Source organism: Myotis daubentonii, chromosome 5 (genome assembly GCF_963259705.1).
Source record: "Myotis daubentonii chromosome 5, mMyoDau2.1, whole genome shotgun sequence".
Taxonomy (NCBI): domain Eukaryota; kingdom Metazoa; phylum Chordata; class Mammalia; order Chiroptera; family Vespertilionidae; genus Myotis; species Myotis daubentonii.
The window spans coordinates 90123722-90140847 of NC_081844.1; the positions used below are offsets into that span (position 1 = coordinate 90123722).

A 17126-nucleotide genomic window follows, 5' to 3' on the forward strand; every position below is an offset into this window, starting at 1 on the left:
TGACAACTTAAGTATACCAAGTATACATCATCCCTAAACTGCATTAAAAAACAGACTGATGATCTGATTTCTTGTCTTCCCTGCCACAGAATTCATTCTGCTACAGATCTCTGAGTTTGCAGAATTTTAAAATACCTGTTACAATTGATTCCTTCCCCAAATGGTAGATGGTCTGCATTATACACCACTGAGTCACAGTGACACTGTACTCTTCTGGGTCTTCTGAATGGTTGTATCATCCAGACAATCTGACAGGTTGCAAAGTTTGACAGGTCCGGCAAGCCTTGAAGATGTGGGCTTCAAATCATCACAAATCAACTCCTGCACACTAATCTTCATTTCCTGTTCATTTGCTTTAGTTCTCTTCTCTCCACGTTTATTGTTCCACAGTGAAAAAAGCTGACAAAAATTTCAGCAAGCAGATGCAGCTCCCGGGTACTTCCTTGAACTGAGTGTATTCAGAGCACACCAGTCGCTCCAGATATCTCAAGGTCTTCCCCTGTGATTTGGGTTACGTTGCTAAGTGACCAGCCACGTTCCTAGCAGCAATTGGTGAAGTCAGAAAAAGTTAAGCTAGACATAAATGGTAGGTGAAGCCCAGTAAATACTGGAAGGTAATTCAAGGAAGACCATGGATATGGTAGGATAATGTGATGAAAAACCATTACTAATCTCTTGAATGCCAACAATTTGACATCCAAGTACTTATGACAAAACTATGCTTAGTACTGATGGCTGGAGTAGTGAACTGATTGATAGATGGGTTAAAGTGATAAGAACAGTAGACTTATGTGAGGATCAACCTTTGGTTTATTACCTTCTGAAATTCTCCCATCTCTGCCCTTAACTAAAGAAATGAGCAACTTAATTAGATTGGTAATATCTTAAAAATATTTCCTTTTCCTTTACTTTTTAATTGTCTTGAAAAGTACTTGGAGGAAGTGTATTAGGAGTGAATATTTTCTTTTTCTCTTTAACATGTATAAAAACAATAATTATAATCATGTGATACCTGAGCACTGAAAAATAGTACAGAGCACAGTAGGCATTAGGAGAAACACTTGTTTCTTATATCATTCTTTTGATGGGCTTTGGAATGGAACATTTCAAAAGATCTTTTCTTTTGAAAAGTAATTAGGATAGAAGCCTATTACATATAATAAACTTTTCTTAGCTGAATTCAGACTTTTACAAGTCTTTGGACATTTTTAAGTGAATTGCTAAAACAAGTCATTATAGCTTTCTATGAAGAAACATTATAGATTTTTCAAAAATAAAAATAATCACATAAAATATATTAGTGAATGCCACCATTTGGGGGATTTTTCCAGGAATAGATATTCCTGTGATACAAAGTTCTACTTGCTGAAGATTCATTTAAGAAACTGAATTCTGATGTGGAAAACTCTGAAAATATAACTCCGCGCATAACAAATTGACAGGATGTATTTGAAAAGCACCTTCTAGCCCTGGCCATTGTGGCTCGGTTGGTTGGAACATCATCCTGTGCACAGAAGGGTCTTGGGTTTGATTCCTGGTCAGGGCACATAACCTAGGTTGCAGGTTCAATCCCTGGTTAGGGTGCGTGTGGAGGCAGCCAATTGATGTTTCTTTCTCACTCTCCCCCAAACTAGAGATTGGAATCGGGAATAAGTAGACCGACTTTCCAACTCCATACTTCAACAATTTCTTAATGGATGGATGACCCAGAAATGGTTGGGGTTAAGGTTAGGGGAATTGGCTCCCCTTACTCATTTCAAGCCACCTTCAAACCCATTAAAAACCCTGTTTTGTGTAAAATTTGCTGGGGCACTAAGTTCTATACCCAAAATAAATGTTTTCAAGAAGTCAAAGATCAAAAAGAATTTTGTTGTTTGTATTCTGTGGGATGGCACATTTTAGTTGCAAGCAATATTTTGCTTGGGGTCAAATTATACCGCATGGACATTCATCTCTGAAAGTAGTCAATGACATGTGATGTGTTTTAAGCAAAGTCCATTTTAATTGAACAATTTGTATAACCTGTGTCTAATAACGCTATAAGATTTTTTATAAGATTTTAAGTTGCTTTTTATAAAAAAAAATAGCTACAAAGTAAGGATTAAACTTAAGTTTAATTTTTTCCCCAAGGAAATATACTAACTCAGTGGATCCAACTGCTCATCTTTAAGACCTGGATAGGGCAGGGCAGGACAAAAATTTTACTTGTTTATTGAGTAAGAAATACACAGTAAACTAACAATGAAACTAGCTCAAAATAAAGTATAATTCTTTCTGAAGGCTGCTGAATGCCTGAAGTGAAATGTTCTAGGTCAGCTGATATTTCAATCTAATTTTAGTTCTAGAAACTGCAAATCATGATGATCCTATTATCCCAGCTAGCTTTAGGCAAAAATTGGTTTCATTTTGTGAGAAAAAGCTAATACACTATAGGTGTCAGATGTACCAAGACCTCAGTTTAGAGACTCTAGGTTGTCTTACCTAAACAGTAGCATTTCTTCTATATTTTGGTGCTATGATTAGTTATACAATGATTAAAACACTCAAAAGGGGCAATTAAGTCCCAAGTGAGATGCACAGGCAGAACACTGGGCAAGCATTAGTGTTTGCTATCCTGAGCTGAAATTTCATTGTCTAAGAACCCTCACTACATTAAAACTTCAACTGTGAATCCTGCCCAATACGGAAGCATCTCTACTTCATTCCTAATAGATGAGCTGCTGGGAGGAGGATGACATCAGTTAATTATACTTCTTATAAAGTATCCTCAGAGTAGAGCCTATTTTTTTATTACAAAATAGTTTAAACACAACACTAAAAATATGGATCAAAGAAGACCAAGTTCAGACTAGAGCCGTCATTCAGAAATTAAATAATTAAAGCCCCCAAACCAAACTTTACCTGCCCACTACTTCTAGAAAGTAGGCAGGCATTAGGAGGTAAGCCCTAGAAAGGGGGGAAAAACAAACAAAAAGCACGAAACACAGGAGTTGAACTGTATGACAACAGCAATAAGAAATGGAGCTGTACCCTAACAGTTCTACTCCTGTAGCACCTAGAGTGCTAGAGAAAGACAGGAACAGACTAGCAGTTCAATGGCATTTGCCCCAGTTTTTTTTTTTTTTTCCAATTTGCAAGGCCTAACTGCAGAATTCAATTCCACATCGGACTCCTAGATGTTGAATATTAGCATGATTAAAAAAAATAAAATAAAGCCAAAAGCAAATGATCATTTGGAAATTAAAGAACACATGTAGGTAAATATTAGCTAAGAGATTTATGTGTCGAGCTTTTCAGTTATTTCAGCATTTAAGAGCTTAAACTAGATGCTCTACAACTGAGAAGATAGACACTTTGGGGCAATGCCAAACTCAGACTCACCTCTTGAAATCAGATCGTGTTCACAATATTCCATTTTAAATGCTAAAGCATTAACATGCAGAAAAAATTCTTAACACTGTTAGTCTGAAAGAAAGTCAAGACATCATGGCTAACCAGCTTCATTATTAAAAATCAACAAGTGTTAGGTCTAGGATTTTGGATTTATTGACTATACCATATTCCCAACACCAAATGTTTATTTTGGAAAGAGTTAATGAATGAGTAAAAAAGATGCAGCTGTTAAAAATGACCCAAAATCCCAAGAGGAAATGATATAATATACACACATATATGTATGTACAAATACATATACATGTATATATGAACAAGGACATTTGGGTTTAAAGTTAGTAGTCAAATTTTCCAAGGACGTTGTTTTTTTGTTTTGTTTTTTTTAAACAAAGCCAAATTTTTATGTATTTTAAAACCACCTCCTCGATCTAACACTGTTAGAAATGAATGAATTACCCAATTTTGTGTTCAATTTTTTTCCCCTGTAACGTCACTTGGTTCTTGGCTACTAACCTTTCATGTTACTCTTGGTTTTGTCAGTTTGCTTGCCTGTGGGGGTTTGGGCCTGTTGACCCTGCCCACTTGAAGAGGCTGCCTGCTGTGCTGCTTTCTGCTTTAACATTGTCCAATCAAATGTGTAGTCATATTGGTGGTTCAGGGTTCTGGAAAATATAAAATTATGTTAATCCTTCAATAAGACTCTAGTTTAATACACAACTGAACTTTCAAGACAGGGCATTTTTTTAAGGAATTGAGTATTTTCTCTTAAGGGTGATAACTTCCAAAAGATTTCTTTCCCTACTGATTTTTTTAACCATTCATTTAATTAATTCTCACTTTATAAATGTCAGGATAAAGTGGGAGGAAAAGGATGTCACCACATTTGAACTGCGATATTTGATAATAAATCCTCTACTGTTAAAAAAAAAAAAAGCTGCCTTTAAACTTTCTTAAAAGGGGCAAGAGGGTGGGAATGGAAGGCAGCATGAATAGCAAAAACACTGTCAATTATCTTGTGGGAATAATCCTAACAAGGAGGTACTGCTGAAAACAAATAAAGCAGGAATGGGACTCTAAGTTTGTAAGAGATCTATGCTAGTGGCTTGGGAAGACTTTTCTGGGGTTAGAGGATTACCTCCAATTCTTATTAAATCCAACCCCGTGCACTTTATCTCTCCCCTCCCCTCTTCAAGACCAATTCTGGGTTGCACCAAGGGAATCCTAGATTTGGCCTGCCTCCACGCTATCGAACACTCTATGACTGATTTTTTTTTAAAATATATTTTATTGATTTTTCACAGAGAGGAAGGGAGAGAGATAGAGAGTTAGAAACATCGATGAGAGAGAAACATCAATCAGCTGCCTCCTGCACATCTCCCACTGGGGATGTGCCCACAACCCAGGTACATGCCCTTGACCGGAATCGAACCTGGGACCCTTCAGTCCGCAGGCCGACGCTCTATCCACTGAGCCAAACCGGATTCGGCTATGACTGATATTTTAATTGCTTTTCATTTTGGTATTGAATAAGGTCCTGTACCAAAGTTGGAGACTTCCATGGGCCACCAATGTCACTTAGATGTAATGTAAAATGCAATTATTGTGGAAAAATTTGATTCTACTTTGAGCTTGATTCAACTGTTTATCCATCCCAAACTAAAATAATTTCAAGTACATTAATACTACAAGTGGTAAAAAGCCAAACAAAATCAATTTCTTAAAATTTTACTCATGTTGGTTGGGCCCACTTTAATTTTCCACTTGTCAGAATAGATATGTTGAGTAAATTTAACTAATCCCCCTTCACTGGACTTTAGAGTCTTAAACACTTTAAGAACTGACCTGAAAAGAATGCGGAATAGCTGCCTCAGATACATGTAATCTGGGGCTTCCTCAAAGCGCAGCCCACGACAATAGTTTAAGTACATGGCAAATTCTGCAGGAAACCCCTGTAAGTTCAAGAGTAAAAGACAAAGTTAAAAAACAAACAACTTATTTCAAGATAGAAAAATCAATGCATTTGAATACAAGCAAAATATGTATTTGAGGAGGGGGTTTACTACTTTCTTGGATGATCTGAAAGTAAAATAAATGATTTGGTATCCTCATAAAATTAACAAAAGTTCACTATCTTGACCACCTTATTATTACTTTATCATTTAATACTGGTAGAGAAATATTTTTTCCCCATTAACATTATATTGCAAGCACCCTTTTGTTATTTCCAACTGCTTCATAAACCTCTGTGTTGGCTGCATAACAGTAGACCTTATGAATACATCATAATTAACTTGTACCCTTTAACTAGGCATTTAGGGGAGCCAAACTTTTTTTTAATAAACAATACTAATAATCACATCTGTGGGCATAAACTTTTTCCATGTTCAATTTCCTAAGGAAGATTCTCAAAGATGTTTATAAACATTTAAGGCTATAGATATTAGTCATCAAAAGTATTTTGCCACCAAGAATATAAATGTGCAAAGCATTAAAATAACAAAAATCCCTACAACTCCTCTCCTTCAGTAAATGTGAAAGTGAAGGGAGGTAAATTAAGTCTCTTTGCACAACCTTACGATTTCAATGAATTTCTCACATCTAGAACAAGGCAGGATAGAATGGATTGATTTGCAACATTTATTTTTAATAATTGTATTGATATAAACAGTTTTAAGTTTTACAAAGTACTCTTATGCTATTTTATTTTCTAGGGTGAACATCTGAAAATAAAGTCATGAATATATTAATACATCTTTGTTTTTAAACTCTTTTTTAAAAAAAATATATTTTATTGATTTTTTTTGAGAGGAAGGGAGAGGGATAGAGAGTTAGAAACATCGATGAGAGAGAAACATTGATCAGCTGCCTCCTGCACACCCCCTACTGGGGATGTGCCCGCAACCAAGGTACATGCCCTTGACCGGAATCAAACCTGGGACCCTTCAGTCTGCAGGCTGATGCTCTATCCACTGAGCCAAACCAGTTAGGGCTGTTTTTAAACTCTTAAACAGATTTAAAACATTCTCACTATTTTATAGTAATACCTAATACTTCTGTATTTACTACACACTGAATCAATTGTATGTGGCTAATCCAAAATACAGTCATAGCCCACAATTTCTATACCAAAATTAAGATGTAGTCCACATGTAGAGACTGTTATAATCCTTTCTCTTTTGAAAAAATGGCTGACTTTTCTAATGAGACAAATGAAACTTTCTGTTCCATGGAAATGTAGTCTATAGAAAATATGTTTTGCTCTTGAAGCATATAGGTCTTAAAGTTATCTGGGTGAATTACAACATAATGTTTTACTTATTAACCTAAAATATATTTCATAATTGCCCTAACTGGTTTGGTTCAGTGGATAGATCGTTAGCCTGCGGACTGAAGGGTCCCAGGTTCGATTCCGGTCAAGGGCATGTACCTTAGTTGCGGGCACATCCCCACTGGGGGGCGTGCAGGAGGCAGCTAATCAATGTTTCTAACTCTATCCCTCTCCCTTCTTCTCTGTAAAAAAATCAATAAAATAAAATTAAAAAATTTGAGGGGCAACTTTGCATGCCCTCCCTCCTCCATCTGCCAAATTCTTAGTCCTTGGACAAAAATTACTCCTTTGGGCACAATGTCAGATGCCTCTTTGAAAGTGGAGAGCAAAGGAATGAGACATAAGACTGTACGATTAAAGGTGAGGCAAAGGGAGAGATGCTGGTTTGCTGTCTGGGGAGGACCTGGCTGGATGGGACACAGCCCTGGTCAGTCCTACACAGCCAGAGGTCAGTAAAATAAGTAAACAAACAAACAAACAAATAAGTAAATTTCATGATTTGAAACAATGAATCCCAAGGTGTCTCAGAAAAGATCATAGTCTCCCACTCCACCAGGCATGACATTCGTGCACTGTATGTGTGTGTGTGTGTGTGTGTGTGTGTGTGTGTCCCTCAGCCCGTCTGGGAGCCCTCGTGTTGCTGCGGAGGCGGGCCGCTGTGCTCGCCAGCCATCAGCAATCAGCTGGCTTGTGGCTGAGCAGCGCTCCAACTGTGGGAGCGCACTGACCACGAAGGGGCAGCTCCTGCGTTGAGTGTCTGCTCCCTGGTGGTCAGTGTTGTGTCATAGCGACCAGTCATTCCGCCTTTCGGTTGATTTGCATGTTACCCTTTTATGTATAAAAGGGGAAAACAAATTTGTGAATGGGGAGACACGTAAAGATATCATCAATTATCCCCTCCAGAGTACTATTTCAACTCATGCTGATTTCTACTTTCTATCACCCAATTATGCAATTACATACTATTTTCTCATTATTTCAGCAGGTATTCAACAGTCTAAAAGACAATCATGTGGTCATCTTTCTGTGGGAAACCATGGCTAACATGGTTTCCCACAGAACATCTTTCCATTCTAAACTCACATGCTTCTCTACAAAGTTTGAGATTTTAGAGAAATAAGCCTGATTCAGTCATCTGTATTGTCACACATGTACTATTTTATGTTGTTCTGACCTGCTAGCCTTTGTTTCCCTACTCCTTTTGTACCAACTGTCAATGTCCTTTTTTAATTTAGAATATTTTAAAATGTAATATTTCTCATAAATTAGTGAGGTTCCATTAGAAAAGTTTGCCTGCTCTCTTATTTTCCCTCTAATTTTTTTTTTTTTGAAAAATACATTTTATTGATTTTTTTACAGAGAGGAAGGGAGAGGGATAGAGAGTTAGAAACATCGATGAGAGAGAAACATCGATCAGCTGCCTCCTGCACACTTCCCACTGGGTATATGCCCGCAACTAAGGTACATGCCCTTGACCGGAATCGAACCTGGGACCTTTCAGTCCGCAGGCCGACACTCTATCCACTGAGCCAAACCGGCCAGGGCTTCCCTCTAATTTTTTTTTTTTTTAATTATTAGTTAAGGTATTACAAATGTGTCCTCATCCCCCCCATTAACCCCCAACCTCCCCCCCACACACAAACTCATGCTCCCATCCCCCCGTTGTCCATGTCCATTGGTTTGGCTTATATACATGTATACAAGTCCTTCTGTTGATCTCTTCCCCTTACCCCCGCCCTCCCCTACTTTCCTTCTGGGGATTGATAGCCTGATCGTTGTTTCTCAGTCTTTGGGTCTTCCCTCTAATTTTTAACAGATGACAGAGCTCAAAGAAACCAGAAACAGTAAAACACACACTTAATGGCAAATGGCTAGCTCCTAAAATGATGTTTAAATTCCAGAGATGGCAAGAAAAGTGTTTCTTTTTGTTCGTGGATCATTTATATTAAAAAAAAAATCAAGCATATACACCTACCTTACATAAAACTTCCACAGGAGTGGACATCTTCTTTTCACTAATTTTTTCATATTTTTGTTTCTTTGTTGCAGCCTTTGGAAAAGAATCAAACCACACAGACATGTTCAGTACTACTGAGATCCTTATTAGTTTAACATACTAGGCACAAATGTAAACTTAAGATTCAAGAGAACATAACCTAGATTTAACAAAAACCCCAAAGTACAACATATTTAAGTCCCCCACCCCCGCAAAATTGTTAATTTCTATATGGGTTTCTATTTCAATAACATTTTTAGCTATTAAGAGAGGGTGAGTCTAATAGGAACATGAAGATATATATGATTTAAATAAAACATGGGTGATCAAATTTGAAATTTTCTTAACCCATAGTCAACACAAGAGCAAAGATATAAGCAAATCAACACAAAAAAACGAGCCCATCATTTAGTGACATTAATAACTCGTGCCACCTGGTCAGTGTAGCTCAGCGGTTGAGCATCGAACCAGGAACCAAGAGGCCATCGGTTCAATTCCCAGTCAGGGCCTATGCCCAGGTTGCAGGCTTGATCCCTGTGGGAGGCATGCAAGGGGCAGCCAATCAATGATGTCTCTCTCATTGATGTTTCTATCTCTCTATCCCTCTCCCTTCCTCTTAAAAAGAAGAAAAGAAGAAAGCAAAAATATATAAAAATAACTGGTGTTAAGTCAAAATACCTTTCCAATGAAAAATATTAATAACGAATAAAGCTACTCACACATAAACACAAAACAAGTTCCTAGTCTCACAGATAATTTTAAAAAAAATACAGACACCATTTTCCTTTAAAGGATGAATAAAATATTAACATATAACATAGCCATTCAATTCTAAGACACAGATATTTATCATCAATACACACAAAAGCAATGTTAGGATAATTAAGTAATACAGCTAGTATTACTGGCTAAACCAGTTTTACTGTACACAAAAGTATAATGGCAACACGTCAAAATGAGAACGTCTCCACCTAAGTTCTTAGCCCATGTTAACTTCTATCCAGATAAAGCTTTTGGTTGCCAATGGGTACCTGGCTTCCTGTCTCCCCAAAAAGGTGTGTTCTTCAAGTGTGAATGTGGGATTCTATTAGCTTATTCTTACTGAAATGATCAGATTTTATTTCCCAATAAAAAGTAAAAATAAAGTAATTTCATTTTAGAACACCTCCTATTTGAAAGAGACTTAAAGTTCATCCCCAATATTATTTTTACTCTTAAAACAAAAGAGGGGGTATGGGGTGAAGAGGGGAATAAAAGGGAAACATCTGTAATACTTTCAAAAATAAAGATAAATTAAAAAACAAAAACTGGTCATTTGAGTCTGGTTTACCTTTAATCCTTGCCATGGCAGGCTGGTTCTATTAAAATACATCAAAACATATCCTAATGATTCCATGTCGTCCCGGCGACTAGAAAAGAAAATGTAAATTTATAAGCTGAAATTATTATGAAAAACGTGAAAGAAAGGTACACAGAAGGATTTTGTCAAGTGAGGAGAGAGCAATTTGGTGTCTTGTACAAGGTACATAGTTAAGATAATAAAAAAGTTCATTAATGGGTTACTTCTAAATAAAACTCATAGAATCCCAACATAATTTTAGAGAAGAGCAAAAAGGATTTAGCTAAACAACTTTCCAAACCAAAGAGCAGAACTCTTGTTAAGTTTTGCAGAACCTCATAACCTTATCGAGGCTGAAATAAATTAACAATGTAAACCTAATTAAACATCTATATGATCTCTCTCTCTTTCTCTCAACCCTTGAACAACACAGGTTTGAAATGCAAGGCTCTACTTATATGCAGGCTTCTTTCAATTGACCACATTCAACAGACCAGACCCAGAGCAGTTCAAACCTGACTTGTTCAAGGGTCAACTATCACATACATACATACATTCAGACAGATCTATATATTTAAGAACTGGTAATACTTTGACCTATAGAAAATGTGAAATCAGTTTAACCCAGGGTATTCAGATATTCATGGATATTTTCTAAGCTCGGTTTAAGGAGCAAAAAATGATTTATAAAAGATGGAGAAATGAAAACCTAGAACTCAAGCCAAGAAACAGCAGAGATTATGAAGATTTATTCAAACTAGATGCTATTATTTTATGGTATGCAAGAGTAGGACAGAAGATGATCCACCAACCCCTTTTGGTTCATTAGTACTCAGATAACATTTTCCTTGTAAAAATAACTTATAGTCTTCCCCCAAAACTCAATTTGTATCACTAAAACATAAAAGCTCAAGATCATCATTAAGAAAATGAAGTGCTATCTTCAGCTGCAAATATAAACATCATGATAAAATTGCATTTTGCATCTAACTTTTCACCATGCAGTATTTTTCTTCCCAAGGAATGACCTTCAACAAAGAAAACAAAAAGGCCTCATTTATTTATTTATTTATTTTTATTTATTTATTTATTTATTTTAAAATATATTTTATTGATTTTTTACAGACAGGAAGGGAGAGAGATAGAGAGTTAGAAACATCGATGAGAGAGAAACATCGATCAGCTGCCCCCTGCACACCTCCCTACTGAGGATGTGCCCATAACCAAGGTACATGCCCCTGACCAGAATCGAACCTGGGACCCTTCAGTCCACAGGCCGACGCTCTATCCACTGAGCCAAACCGGTTTTGGCTAAAAAGGCCTCATTTAATTGGCTTCTCTGCACTGGCTAAAGCAGCAGGTAAAAGATTTAATAAGCACCCTTCAAATCCTCAGCTAAGAGGTATCTTTAGATACTGTAAGAAACTAACTGAAATATTTAAAAAAAACACACACATTAATGGCTTTTGCTATGAATTTTATTAACACATTCAACTGTCAAACTCACCTCTGTTCAATACCAAGATGTGCATTGATGCTAGCATATCGGGCAGTGCCAGTGAGATTTTTATCTTCTCTGTATGGTATGTGTTGCCTTGTCCTGTTGTCTCTGTACTTTTTGGCCAAACCAAAATCAATAAGGAATAACTTTAAAAGAAAATAAAAGGACATTATTAGGTTTCTACCTTGTTCAATTAAACTATTTTATTCATTAAATGGCATCTACTTTCTTTGTTCAAATACATCAAAGTATCATAAGTAGAACAGATATCATGAACAAACGTAACACTCCAATAAGCTTTTATTAGTCCTCATCAATAAATCAAGTTTAAAAAAATAGTTAGGTCAAGTGTTTGATTCTGTCAACTGAACAATTTCACAGGCTCAGTTCATTCCAAACCCAGAGGCCTGTGTGCTGTGTGCCATAATGGAACCCGATATCCAGGTACTATTGGTAAACAAGACAGCTCTCAAAGTTTGATATTAACAAGAAAAACCAACATTTTTATTAACAAATATAAGCATTTTTTAAACAAGCATGCATTACATTCTACTACATGAAGTGACATTTATGCATGTGATCAGGTTAAACTTCTAGAAACTATAACAAGTTGACCTACAATCTTTAAAAAGTACTTAATATCAAGGTGGCTTAAAATCAGCAGTTTAGATAACCTAACCAAAAACCAAACTAATATTGTATTATAAAATAAAGTTTAGTGCTCTCTCATATATGGTACAAAGAGATTAAGATACTCATTTATAATGTTGATTTTTAAGTAATTCGCCGTTTACTCCCCATAATTAAAACCTCTAAAAGAGCCCTAGCTGGTCTGGTTCAGTGGACAGAGCATCAGCCTGCGAACTGAAGGGTCCCGGGTTTGATCCCGGTTGAGGGCACATGCCCAGGTTGCGGGCTCGGTCCCCAGTGGGGAGCGTGCAGGAGGCGGCCGGTTGGTGATTCTCTCTTAACATTGATGTTTCTGTCTCTCTCCCTCTCCCTTCTGCTCTGAAATCAATAAAAAAATATATTAAAAATGAAACAAAACACAACACCTTTAAAAGAAAAAAACAAACCAAACTATTTTTGACAAAAAAATCTAAATATGTTCACATTTACCTACATTCTAAAGCAAAATAAACAATATTTACTTAAAAGTGTAGCTTTTATCATAAAATCACATTAAGATTATTAAGCAAAGCAAGTCTATATGCCCTTACACTAACATAGCCCTAGACCAGTGGTCGGCAAACTCATTAGTCAACAGAGCCAAATATCAATATCAACGGTACAACGATTGAAATTTGAGAGCCAATATTTTTAAACTTAAACTATATAGATAGGTACACTGTTAACTTAATTAGGGTACTCCTAAGGCTTAGGAAGAGCCACAGTCAAGGGGCCAAAGAGCCGCATGTGGCTCGTGAGCCGCATTTTGCCGACCACGGCCCTAGACTATTAATCTTTACTTGTTATGCCTAAATTTTGTAGTTTTTTCCATTAGGCTGACATTGGGGTTCCTTATGTCACAGTTTATAATTTGTGATATGCTGGAAAACCTGATTACCTAGTCTGTTAGGGTTTGTGTCAAAAAATAAAGCAAGTTATTAATTTAAGTGAAAAAGATCTGACCAAGTGTTTCTCTTAGTTGGATGAAAAATACCTATTTCAGGCAGGCACTGTTAACCTAGTCTCAGCTTTAAGCTGGATCAAAAAGACAATGAGGCTTGAGCTTCTGTAACTATGTTAACGTGATATTTATTTGATTTACTACTATAAAAAAAAAAGAAGATTAAATTTTTAGTAAAATGTAGTTGAATAAAGAAAGCTCTTATAAAGACACTAACTTAAGCAACTCAGTTATAGAAATATAAAGTGTTATAAAACAAAAAACTCATGCTGTTTGTCTTCATATGAATATCAGTTTAGTACACAAGTATCAAAATGAGCAAAATATTTCTTAGGCAAAACAGAAATTATGACGTCAACTCCACAGATTCATATAGAAAATCAATCAAGGGAAAAATAAACACAAAAGGACACCCAGCCTCAAAGTATTTAAAAAATATCCCTAAGAATTATGTGGATTTTGAATAAGAAGTGATTAGAACAGTGACGGCGAACCTATAATAGAAGACAGTTTCAGAACTAATTTTTTGGTTGATTTTTCTTTGTTAAATGGCATTTAAATATATAAAATAGATATCAAAATATATATCTTTGTTTTACTACGGTTGCAAAGATCAAAAAATTTCTATATGTGACACGGCACCAGAGTTAAGTTAGGGTTTTTCAAAATGCTGACACGCCGAGCTCAAAAGGTTCGCCATCACTGGATTAGAACACAGACTCTCCTCTAAGGGCTATTTTCCAGGATTTCTTCGTTCATTACTTCAAAGTAGAGAAAATAGGAACATCTCTGACATGATTATGTCTGATAGCTTCATTCGTATCTAAATCGACAATCAGAAGCTGATGTGCAATTCAATAACCACACATTTTCTCACAACTAAAAAGACTGCTTTAGAAACTGTTCACTAGAGTATTTTTCCTTCCACAACTCTAAAGGATGAAATGTAATGAAGAAAACAAAAAACATTCAAACACTATCTTCTTAAACATCTCAATCATTGGTATCAAAACAAAATACTACAAAGCAAATCAATTTAAAAATTTCTCTTGTAAAATCTAAGTCAGGAAAAGTAATGTCACTGCCAAACAAAGGTATCCTATTTTAAGAGCAAACAACTGAAAGAAAAACTACTTAAAAATTTTAAAAAGTTTTTAAATCTCTTGGTAATTCATCATTTTCTGAGATCTATTAAGCAACTTTAGTAGCTTTCTATGCTTTGAATTTAAAAATGAATGTAAACGTATAATGGAAGTATATACATGAAACCACATGATACCAAGGATACAAACAGCCGCAAATATGTAAAGGTAGAACAAACATGGAAGTCAGTATTTAGTAAGTCATAAGATAATGCATTTTTATAGGTTTATATATGCAAAGAGAAGCCTAATCTCTTTGGTGAGTCAAGCAAAACTGTGGGTTTTAAAAATATGTATGTTCTAAGTAAAATTTCTTCCTGTGTTAAAGAATACAGCACGATTCTTCAAAGGCATGTGGAAATGAGTTAACGTTGGATATACTGGGATAACTCTATTCAGTAGAGGTGCATTTTCTTCAGAAACACTACTGCCAATTTTAGTTTTTAGTATATGCAGCAATTTCTCCTAACCAGGGGTCACATTACCCTGCCCTTCCAAAGACTTAACAAAGTCACTTTTCCTCACAACCCAGCTAATCTATACAGAATATAAACAATTAAAAAAAATGAATGTAAATTAATAAATAATTATGGTACAAAATATAAGTAAAATGTGTGAATTAATGAATAAGTAAAAAAGGAGAACCAAATTTGCCTTACAATGTGCCTCACACACTTATAACACTTCCTTCTTTCCCCAACCAAACCTAGTCACCACAGTTGGTACTACTTCTTTGTCCATGAATAAAAATAAATGCAAATTTATGAAACCTTTGTGACAGCAAGAGAAGGTGGCCCCTAAAATAATGCCGGGTGGTATGGACAAAAATTACATATCACTCAGATGATGCATGTGGTAATTAAGGAACTACAACATATGCTCACACATAAAATACAACTTTCTTTTTTAAATTACTCATGGCAATACTTCCTTCTCAGTTATCTTAAATTGATAAAGACTCATTTGCTCTTGAGCTTCAAAATTTACCTAAATTTTATGATTAAAAAAACTATTATTTAAATAGAAAAAATCCACCTATTTCCCCTTGTTTGTCTGAAAATTCATCCAGTAAGAAACATATTTAATATCTACAAATGTAAAAGATTGTGAAGAGTTCTGCTTACATTTTAAAAAGTTAGAAAATTATGAGGGTGTTTATCTAGACTGCCAAACACTAAATCATCAGATTATACTTTCACTTAATTTGTGTGTTATTAATGGCAATTGTTTAATTATGTTATTGTTATATTGTTAGAATGCAGTGTCTTCTATTTCCAGAGCATATGTTCTTACTGAGGTAAATCAATTCTAGAAACAGTAGAACTGAAATCTGACCTACACTTACCTGAAGGTCATTAGGGAAGGAGAAGAGAGTTAAGGCATAATATATTCACCATTCAGTACTGATGTATTTCATGCACTGAGTTATGCAACTCCAAATACATTTTTAAACTAAAAAGTCTATTTCAAGTTTATCACCAAGTAAAGAATTTCCATACTAGACTAACATATTATTTCCTTACATGGATGTTAGGGATCTAAACATAATCCTGTTTTCATTAGGTTTTCTCTAAACTTTAGAAGTTTAAGCGAAAGCCACAAAGAAACATCTTAGTAATGTTATGTTTGCCAAGTATGTCTGAATAATGCCAACGTAAGAGGTGCTTGAGAAAGATCTACATTTTCCAGAATTAAAACAAAACAAAAATAATCAAAATAAAACAATAAAAAAAGAAAAGCACATGAATTTGGGATTGAGTTTGGAATAGGAGACAGTTTCAGACCTGGTTTAATCCTGAGAAAGATGGGTCCTGAGAAGTACTAACAGTCATGCTTCTTTTCCTCTTCCCCACTGGAGATTCTAAACACTAAACAGACAATAGAGGGTGGCAGTGCATCAAACAGTATTGCTTACATTGCAACAATGGCCGGCGCAGACAGGCAACACCGAGGCATTAGAGAAAGAACAGGGTAGCCAAATGCCATCCTTCTTCCACCAAGCACTGAGCTTCTCAGTTTTCCAAATAAGAATCACATGATCAAGAACATTTGAATTCTGGAAAATACTCAGGTTTTTTAATGCCGCTATAATGTGTCACTGCCTGGAAACAGGGATAGCAATGGTGACATTTGGCTCTTTAATTTTTTAATCAAAAATGGGGAATTTGGATTTGTAATCTTTAGTACCATAATCTGCCCTTCTCTCCCCAAAAATTATACAGGGGGGGAAAAAATCTTCAGTAAGGAAGAGGTAGAAGGCATTTAGTCACCTTAAAATTTATTTTCATAAGCATGCAGGGCTGATTACTGGAAGAGATGAGCAAATTCACTAAGATTGGAGTGGCCACTCCTAAACATCAAATTCAGAACAATTTTCAAAATAATAAATTTTACTTGAAAAGTCAACCTCAAAAGCCCCTCAAAACTATGTTTTCCAATTAATAGAAAACTACTGGAACAAGCTGACCAAAGAATTCAGTCTCATACAACTGGCATTTTTCAAACTACAATACAGAAAACACTAGAAACCAACTACATAAACAAAACACTAGTTTAAATGTTCAAGAACATTTAGAATTTGAGTCTTAGCTAAGTTAAAACACTGTGCTTCTACCTTAGGGGCTCTCTGAATCTGTGAAACAGCAAGTAGCTCCACAGTATCCTATTTAATATCTCTAAAGAGGACACAAAATCCTAAAGATTTTCATCACTGGGCAATTTGGACTTTCTAACACAACTGTGGAATTAACAAGCTATTTGTAAAGGGGGAGAGGAGGAAGCAAAGAGGAATTATCTA

General features: G+C 35.6%; 1 protein-coding gene across 13 annotated transcripts in view; it reads right to left on the minus strand.

Annotated features, from left to right (window-relative positions):
• The window catches only part of CSNK1A1 (casein kinase 1 alpha 1), a 42256-nt gene that overhangs the window by 5184 nt on the left and 19946 nt on the right, over positions 1–17126 (minus strand). For 2 of the 13 annotated variants that reach the window (XR_009453103.1, XR_009453098.1), the window contains 8 exons: positions 16114–16197; positions 11564–11703; positions 10048–10126; positions 8697–8771; positions 5236–5342; positions 3907–4055; positions 2144–2173; positions 136–539 (listed from right to left, as the gene is read on the minus strand). Coding sequence is in view for 7 of the 13 variants with exons in the window: in XM_059698864.1 (XP_059554847.1) it covers positions 520–539; positions 2144–2173; positions 3907–4055; positions 5236–5342; positions 8697–8771; positions 10048–10126; positions 11564–11703; positions 16114–16197 (684 nt within the window). In the remaining 6 variants the exon portion in view is untranslated. Of the gene's footprint in view, positions 1–134; positions 540–2138; positions 2174–3901; positions 4056–5235; positions 5343–8696; positions 8772–10047; positions 10127–11563; positions 11704–16113; positions 16198–17126 lie in introns of those variants that run through there. The other 11 variants (XR_009453100.1, XM_059698864.1, XR_009453099.1 and 8 more) reach the window with 11 other exon arrangements.